The sequence below is a fragment of the Coregonus clupeaformis genome, chromosome 37 (assembly GCF_020615455.1).
Source record: "Coregonus clupeaformis isolate EN_2021a chromosome 37, ASM2061545v1, whole genome shotgun sequence".
Lineage (NCBI taxonomy): Eukaryota > Metazoa > Chordata > Actinopteri > Salmoniformes > Salmonidae > Coregonus > Coregonus clupeaformis.
The window spans coordinates 6873413-6882693 of NC_059228.1; the positions used below are offsets into that span (position 1 = coordinate 6873413).

At 40.9% G+C, this 9281-nt stretch overlaps 1 protein-coding gene across 4 annotated transcripts in view; it reads left to right on the plus strand.

Annotated features, from left to right (window-relative positions):
- LOC121553172 (protein FAM204A) overlaps positions 1–9031 on the plus strand; it is a 92449-nt gene extending 83418 nt beyond the window's left edge. For all 4 annotated transcript variants that reach the window (XM_041866111.2, XM_045211519.1, XM_041866110.2 and 1 more), the window contains 2 exons: positions 8145–8254; positions 8708–9031. In XM_041866111.2, the coding sequence (XP_041722045.1) occupies positions 8145–8254; positions 8708–8759 (162 nt within the window). In that variant the 3' untranslated portion in view covers positions 8760–9031. The remainder of the gene's footprint in view (positions 1–8144; positions 8255–8707) is intronic.
- The last annotated feature ends 250 nt before the right edge of the window (positions 9032–9281 follow it).

A 9281-nucleotide genomic window follows, 5' to 3' on the forward strand; every position in this document is an offset into this window, starting at 1 on the left:
TGTGTGTGCGTGCGTGCGTGTGATTGTATATACAGTGCTTTCGGAAAGTATTCAGACCCCTTGACTTTTTCCACATTTTGTTACGTTACAGCCTTATTCTAAAATGGATTAAATAAATACAAATCCTCAGCAATCAACACACAATGCCCCATAATGACAAAGTGAAAACAGGTTGTTACAAATTTCTGCAAATGTATTACATATAAAAAACAGAAATACCTTATTTACATAAGTATTCAGACCCTTTGCTATGAGACTCAAAGTTGAGCTTAGGTGCATCCTGTTTCCATTGATCATCCTTGGGATGTTTCTACAACTTGATTGGAGTCCACCTCTGGTAAATTCATTTGATTGGACATGATTTGGAAAGTGCATGTCAGAGCAAAAACCAAGCCATGAGGTCGAAGGAATTGTCCGTAGAGCTCTGAGACAGGATTGTGTCGAGGTACAGATCTGGGGAAGGGTACCAAAAAAATTCTGCAGCATTGAAGGTCCCCAAGAACACTGTGGCATCCATCATTCTTAAATGGAATAATTTTGGAACCACCAAGACTCTTCCTAGAGCTGGCCGCCCTGCCAAACTGAGCAATCGGGGGAGAAGGACCTTGGTCAGGGAGGTGACCAACAACCCGATGGTCACTCTGACAGAGCTCTAGGGTTCCTCTGTGGAGATGGGAGAACCTTCCAGAAGGACAACCATCTCTGCAGCACTCCACCAATCAGCCCTTTATGGTAGAGTGGCCAGACAGAAGCCACTCCTCAGTAAAAGGCACATGACAGCCCGCTTGAAGTTTGCCAAAAGGCACCTAAAGACTCTCAGACCATGAGAAACAAGATTCTCTGGTCTGATGAAACCAAGATTGAACTCTTTGGCCTGAATGCCAATCGACACGTCTGGAGGAAACCTGGCACCATCCCTACGGTGAAGCATGGTGGTGGCAGCATCTTGCTGTGGGGATGTTTTTCAGTGGCAGGGACTGGGAGACTATTCAGGATCGAGGGAAAGATGAACGGAGCAAAGTATAGAGAGATCCTTGATGAAAACCTGCTCCAGAGCGCTCAGGACCTCACACTGGGGCGAAGGTTCACCTTCCAACAGGACAACAACCCTAAGCACACAGCCAAGACAACGCAGGAGTGGCTTCGGGACAAGTCTCTGAATGTCCTTGAGTGGCCCAGCCAGAGCCCGGACTTGAACCTGATCTAACATCTCTGGAGAGACCTGAAAATAGCTGTGCAGCAACGCTCCCCATCCAACCTGACAGAGCTTGAGAGCATCTGCAGAGAAGAATGGGAGAAACTCCTCAAATATAGGTGTGCCAAGCTTGTAGCGTGATACCCAAGAAGACTCGAGGCTGTAATCACTGCCAACATTTCTACAAACCTGTTTTTGCTTTGTCATTATGGGGTATTGTGTGTAGATTAATGAGGGGGGGAAAAACAATTTAATCAATTTTAGAATAAGGCTGTAACGTAACAAAATGTGGACAAATTCAAGGGGTCTGAATACGTGAGTCGTATGAGAGCCAAACAGCTTTTGTCTGTAGCCTATATTTGGGTTTCCACTAGATAAAACAGGCGCAAAGTCAAAGTTGGCTATACAAATTCATGAAAACAAAAATGAGCTTTTTGGTCTTAATTCAAGGTTAGGGTTAGGCTAAGGTTAGCAGTGTGGTTAGGGTTAAGGTGAGAGTTAGGTTTCAAATCTGATTTTAAGTAGAGAAAATGTAGTTAACTAGCTGTGTTAACTAATGACGACCCTGCACTTGGCCGCCTTGTCATGGAGCAGATAAAAATATGTTGTCCAAACTGGGTTTTTTTTACCAGCAAATTATCATAATTCATAATCCATTGGGTAATTTGTTAAATTGAAATGATTTTTTAGCTAATCTGCATAAAATCATAAATGTTAAATTGCGTGATATGATTGCATTTTAGAACCCCACTCCCCCTGTCGCTACAAGATTAATGGTTTTGACCAATAACGTTTTAGGCAAATTCATTTTGGATGGCCAGGTGTGCAGGGTTTGCTCATTTTCTACCATTTCATTGATCGTAAAGAGAAATCTCAACCCTCCCGGGGCACCTGCCATACAAAACGAACTTTTGCATTGCTTCAATACACGCTCCAAACCGTTCAATAGTTAGGTTATCCATATTACCAGAGCTTATATTCGTTCTATTTCTATTGTGGATTCGCAGTCGCAATTTAGATAATGCATTGATATATAGCTAGCTAGCTTGCTGAAATGATAACCTAGAGAACAAAGAATATAGCTATTTGATAATGTCTGTGTGCGTTTTCCAAATATGAATGATGTCTGGAATCCGACACGGTTTCACTGGAATTATCAAACGTTAAGAGTCAGACAAACATCAACATGTCAACAGCTCGAATAGGCACGGTTTAGCTGAGACTCATCTCTTGACAGGTATTTCTTTTTCTGAAATAATGATTGTCTTAACTGAAATGGTGCTCACATAACTTTAATTAGCTAGCTAAGGTTAGCATGCTAGCTAGTTACACTGACAGCTGTCAGTCAGTGCCCTATTTGTTGTTATTTCTCTGCTACACTTGGAAATCACCACAACGTTCCCACCCCCAATTCCTGAATATGTATTACCAGCCTGCGTCAGTCTTCGAGGTGGAACCTTAACAAGAATTTCCGCTCTAGGTCAAGAATTACTCGAAAACAGTGCAGAACGGCATCTCGGAACGCACAACTCGTCGGTTCTTGTCACGGATGGGCTATTGTAGCAGACGACCACCTCGGGATCCATTTCTATTAGCTAAAAACAAGAAGAAGCGGCTGCAGTGGGAACGAGATCACCAACACTGGACAATTGAGGAGTGGAAAAACATCGCCTGGTCCGGACGTTGCGTCATGCAGAGTCAGGATTTGCCGTAAGCAGCACGAGTCAATGGCCCCATCCTGCCTGGTGTCAACTGTACAGGCTGTTGGTGTATTGGTGTGGGAAATGTTTTCCTGAAACACCTTTGCTCAATTGGTATCAATGGACCTATGTTTCCATGCCCCGAAGATTTCAAGCTGTTTTGGAGGTAAAGGGGGTTCCGAACCGGTACTAAATGGGTGTACCTAATAAAATGACCACTGAGTGTATAGCACAACTTTGAATTTCACCCCCATCTCATAATCGAATGGTTTAGACATTTTACATTATTAGACAGTTTGTACGTTTTGATGGACTCTTCTTCTCCCACGTTTCGACCATGCAGTGCGTGTAGCAAAAGTGATTTCTGTCCTTGTTATGAAATGATCAACATTACCCTGTATATCAAAAAAAAAATACCATAGATACTGATTGTTTCAAGCAAAACTACCAAAACAATTGCTGATGGTGAACCTGAACAGTCGAAATGAAATCTAATCTAGGCTAAGCCCCGATATGCATGTAGCCTACCTATAGCCAGATGAGAGTTGTCTCCGGCGGTAGCTTAGGCTGTTTTTATTCCAGTAAAACACCTTTTTCAACAGTGCATTTGATAAAAATAACCTAGCAAATTACATTGGTTGTCACTCAACTAATAAAGCCTGATATTGCGCAAGCCATTTCACAAACATGTGAATGCTGAAGGTGAAGCGCAGATGTGCCATATGAGGAATAGACCTACCTCTCGTTGGTCAGCACGCGAAGCTGTGAACAGCGTACAGTTTAACTAGGCTACTGATATTGCCTGGGGTTCTTCGGCATGCAAAATGACTGTCAACATAATTACATGCTTAGTTCGACACTGAAGGAGAGGACACAGTTGTCACAAAATATGAGGTATTTTCAGAAGGTATAAAAAGTCATTTGAGCAAAACATTTTTGTGAACCGGCAATTCGTGACGTTTGAATCGATTTTCTGACTCCGATGCATGCTACATTTGGATCAGTTTGGGGTCCCGCAGACCGATGCACTCATATTGTAAACATTTGAACCGGGGACCGATGCGTATCGGTGAATTGTTACATTCCTATTGACCCCTGTCCAGGACTTAAAACCCGGTTCCTGCAACCAACACCTTAGCTTACCAAGGGATCCCAACCTTTTGACAAAGTTGATAGGTGTTGGGTTGAAGTCGCTACACTACCCCTCTTCTACACTTTCCTTCTCCATCTCAAGTTCCTAATGCCTGGGCACACTTTCGATGGCCTCACGGTAGCGCCATCACACTTCTGACACCAATTCGCAAATTCAGGTGTAGCCCTGACCGGGTCTCAGACTTTGGTCATGGGATTGTCATCCCAACCCCTGGTAGCCGTTATGCCGAAAGAAACTCAGAACCTCTTGATGAGGTACTGTAGCTAGGTGTTGGGTTAAAGTAGCTACTATGTACAATATATTGAGTGGCCCTACACACATTTGGCTCACAGTGAAATAAGAGCACATCAGCATAATCTTAACACTTGTATAGGCAAAGCTTTAGGCCTATGCATTCAATTTGAGCAAGACTTCACTCAAATCATTGTCAAGACTTTCGGTTATCCATTATCTCTTTGATCACGAATGTTTTATTTTCTACACATACACAGAATATTAACTTTCATGTTTCCTCCCTAGCTTTTTCAGGGGGTTGAACTAGACCTAATTCTTCTTATCAGCATAGTCATTTCTTTGTTTAACCTGCACAGATAGGACAACCAATAATTGGAAATAGATTGAATGACATCAAAGCAATTTAGTGGACAGACTGCTTTATGCTTCATTGTCCCAGTGATGCTTTTACGTGTCATAAACAAGGTCAATTTGAAGTATAACAATCAGACTTTTCAGACTAGAAACCCATTTTCCTTTTTTCCTCCCTACCTCGATTCTTCGAAATTAGATTGAAATTACATATGAGCTGCTAATCTGATATTCATTCCATTCTTATATAGCCCTGCTTTCCAAAGTTGACTAAGGCCACATTATTTAGGCATTAAGGTAGTGTGATAAGGGAATTAGGCTGGTCATTAATCGTTTACACGTCAAATGCAGCAGAGCAGCTCGGGGTGGTGATTTAGTGTGGCAAAGCCACATAGCCCCTGTTAATCCACCTCTCACACGTTTTAATTGGAAGAGGCTTCCCTGGATAGGACATTTATGAATGGGTTTAAGGCCATTTCTTCCTTAAAGCCATCATTTATTTCATGTTGTTAATACCAGCTTGAACATTGTATTCGTATAGAAAAGCATTTGTGTTTTTAAGTTAAATCGTCCCTCCCTACCATTGTCTTTTGAAGCTGCTGTTGTTTGTAATGTGTATCTTGGGATATCCAGAGATCCAGGAGTTACTGATAACTATTCATTCTGTCATTGTCAACACTGTATGCAGTCATGTTTTAACTTCAGTTTATTTTAGTAAATACTTTCTTAACACTTCTTTTTCTTAAAACTGCATTGTTGGTTAAGGGCTTGTAAGTAAGCATTTCACTGTAAGGTTGTATTCGGCGCATGTGACAAATAAAATGTGATTTGGTAAACTGGTAGAACTACCGGCATGATCCCCAATGTCTTGCATATTTTGGAAGGGATGTCACTGACAGAAGACCCATCCATGCTGTCCATGCAGTAGGCTATGGTGTAGCATACAGGTCAGCTCAACGGGGACTATGACCAATACCTTGCATTACTCAATACTATATTGTGTCAATACAATGGACATGTCTGGACATGCCTTATCTTTAATATGGTCTGTGCTGAAGTGACATATAGTATAGCGAGGCCCCGTATTTGGAGGTCCACTTGAATCTCTATGATGACCCAAACATGAGTGACAACAGAAAGCGTTACTATTGTCTTAACCCTCCTAGTGGTCCTAAGCTGCTGCAGCGGCAGTATAATGCAGCATGAATATGCTGCCTGCAAACCTTCCAAAGGTCACAGTATTAATCCTTTGAATAAACCTTGTGTTAAACAGAGGCTGTGCTCAGGACATACTTTTTAAAGAAAAGACTATGGTTTTGGTATCGGACACAAAATCTTCTTTTAATATGGGTTTTAAGGAAACATAGATTGGCTTGTGTGACTGCCTTAAACAAAGAACACATTCGTTTTTTCTGTTGTATAGGCCCATGTCTTTTTTTCTAGCTTTGTATTTTTTATTCTGGCAGCAATTTTTTTTCATTTCTTGTGATGTGAAAGGATTTGGCACTAAGATGCAGGGGGAGGGGGAGAAAAAATCCTGAAAAGTGGATCAAAAAAAGTAAATGAAAAATAATGTCATATTACTGAAAATATGAGAGGCTAATTTGTGCCGACTTTTTGCTAATTTTGTTCTCGCCACAGAAAGAGGAGCCGTCACCTGCTCGGCGCCACAGCGCTGACAGTGCCAGTGATCCATGAAATAAGCTGCCGCTGGCTTTGTTCAGATAAGAATGAACAAATCTGCACAATGTACTGCTCTCGGAATCTCATTTTCATACTTGCATGCAGGCTAAAAGAAATAAGCTGTTTGCAGGCTTGATTAATCAGACATTTGAGGGCTTTTTTGTCTCTTTGATCTGTTCTGTCGCCTAGGTAACTTGGTTGACATTAATGTTGAGCCCCAGTAAAGACAATCAGGGATTGTAGACTGAACTGATAAAAAATTAAAGACCTTTAACGCTTTAAATATAGTAACCGCTCAGTGGCTGCATTTGAAAGAGAATAGAGGGAAGGGTGGAGGGCGTATGTGAGAGGGTTTTCATTTTGGTTTCGGAAGAATGTTTAGGAAGGCGTGGTTTCTAGACCTTTGCATTTAAAATGATCCACACAGGAGAGCAGGTTAATGTGGGTAATCCTTGTGTTGTAAAGAATATAAATCAAAAGGAGCCATTTAGTGTCCTCCGAATTCATTTTATTTTCTCTCAAAACTATGCCTTTTACCCAATTACTTTATTTTTGGCAAATGTCCCTTTCGGAGATTTGTCAACAATTGAATAAATCTTCTGATATATGATCCCAGCGTGTGCCACAGCCAAGCAACTGCATTTAGTACCTACACCACTTAAACATGGTGCTCAAAACGCCCTGGTGAGCATTATCTGCTGGCAAATCTACTCCCAACATGAGAATGATCACCCATTATAACTTTCCCTTTCTCCAGCAAAACATGATTTATTGGCTTTAAAACCTATAAAAAATGGCAAGGAATTAGAAAACTGTCATAGTATGTTAGCTTCAGGTTATGCAGACGCTTTTACAAATCTTCCAAGTGACTGTATAGATGAATGCCTCAAGGGCCCAGCCAGAGCCCAGTACTTGCAGCCAGCTGAAGCCCTTATCTTAAATCCAAGCAAAGTACCATTAATATTTTTGAAAGACCTTTATGGCTTTTAATGTATCCCAAATTAGAACATTTTACACCCTTGGTTCCTGAAATATGGTGATAAAAAGCCTTTAGAGTTACATTTGTCCTGGCTGCTCGCTCTGACCTGCTTAATCCCAGCATGCATTAGGAGATATTTTAGTTTCAGTCTTTCTAATAAAGTTTATCCCACTTAATTATAATTGAAAGAAAAAAAATCACCAGCAGGTTTTTTTTTTCCAGTTGAGAAATGGTGGCACATTTCTTCATTACCTTAAGACTTTTTTTATTTCCCCTGATTGTACTCTATGAATTTTAGAAAGGGTGATTTGTTCCAAGTGTTTATCAAACTTTTCCTTCGGTCGAATAATAAACCTATCTCAGGAGTGACAGGATTTTTCCTTTTGTTTCTCGTGCTTCTGTGTGACTGGGGTTATTGGGATTATTCTGCTCAACAATACATGCACTTCCTCCATGGGATTTGAACAAAATGTGTTTGCCACTTGCAGTCACGTTCATTCCTTTAACTTCTCATTTAAAGAACTGCACAAGGTCTCCTTTAGTGTACATTCAAACGATTTAGTAAATGTCATGACATAATTTTTTGCACGTTCATGGTAAATGGTTGACTGTCTTGTTTTCGATTACTGTTAAGCAGTTGTCTGTGTGAATGTACCATGTTTTTTCTTCACCAACCCACGATCTACGTGCCATCATGGCAGTCATTGCATCATGGTCGGGGTGAGACAAAACGGGGACTGGAGGCACTCATGGGAAGCCACCCTGACACATCAGTTGGAAGAGCTCTGCTTGCCAGAGAGACTGATTTACATCCTCTAATGGGCCTTGTCTTTGTCTCTCTCTCAATAGCTGGCCGTGAAAATCGCTCAAGCCGCCGATTGCCGTGACTTTGTGCAAAGCAAACAGGAAGCGGAGGCTTCGCGGGCAGCCCAGAAAAGGAAGAAGCAAATCGCTTGGGGGTTTGTTGTCTTTTTCCTCTCCTCCCCACAATTATCTCCTTCATTTCATTTACGTTCAATCGCAGTTTGTTAGCGACACACATTTATTATGCATATTTGCCTAGCTTGCCAGCTTCTTTCCCACTTATTTCATGCACAGGTATGCGTACATGCTAGCTTTCGCCTATACAGAGAAATCGTGTACTGTAGCCGTCTCGTAAAATTAGATGGACACCATTATGAACTGTCACAGTGGATGTCATGGTTCGAATATGTGTAAAATCTGTTATGCCAATGTATAAGAACAACACTCAACTTACTGTTATTTCAAGCTCTCGATAACATGGAAATATGTATATTTCATACGGAAATTAATTGTTGTCATTTCTGTAAAAGAGAATACATTTTGCAGGATTTTTATTACAAGTACTCAAAATAGGTTTTTGCTAAATCAGTATTTTAATATTGTTTCAGGTTTGAAGCCAAACAAAGATGGGAAACCAAAAGCAACATGGGCTATATGTGACGTAAACCGACGAGAAAGAAAATGAAGGTTCTTGTAAAGATTTGTGTAATTTCTCAGTTAATTTAATAAAGTTTGTGAGAAAACGTCAAGATACTGTACAGAACAATAACAACAAAAAAACATAAAGTCTGTATAAGATGAGAATTATGGAATGTTCAAATTAATTCTCTGAGCACTCCATGGTGGCTGCTGTGTGTGCTATGTTCCATTACATTTCTGTGATTTGAGCATTTCTGGGCCTTTTTTCTTCAAATTAAATCTGGTGTACATTACTGGATGATGCGTTTATTTATTGCTGTAAAGTGGGTTAATCATGAAGGCGCTCCTTTCTTCTGAGGAGGTAGAGAAAGAAGAGATTAGGGTCCTAATGCAATGTACAGGATAATGTGCGATAGGATTTGCCAGTGCAAAATGAAATTTGGCTGCTGTAAACTGTTCTGAGCAGTCATAAACTGTAAATTGTGTCAACAGAGAGGGTATGAGACATGAAACAGAGGCTTTGGCGTTGGCCTTCACCCATGC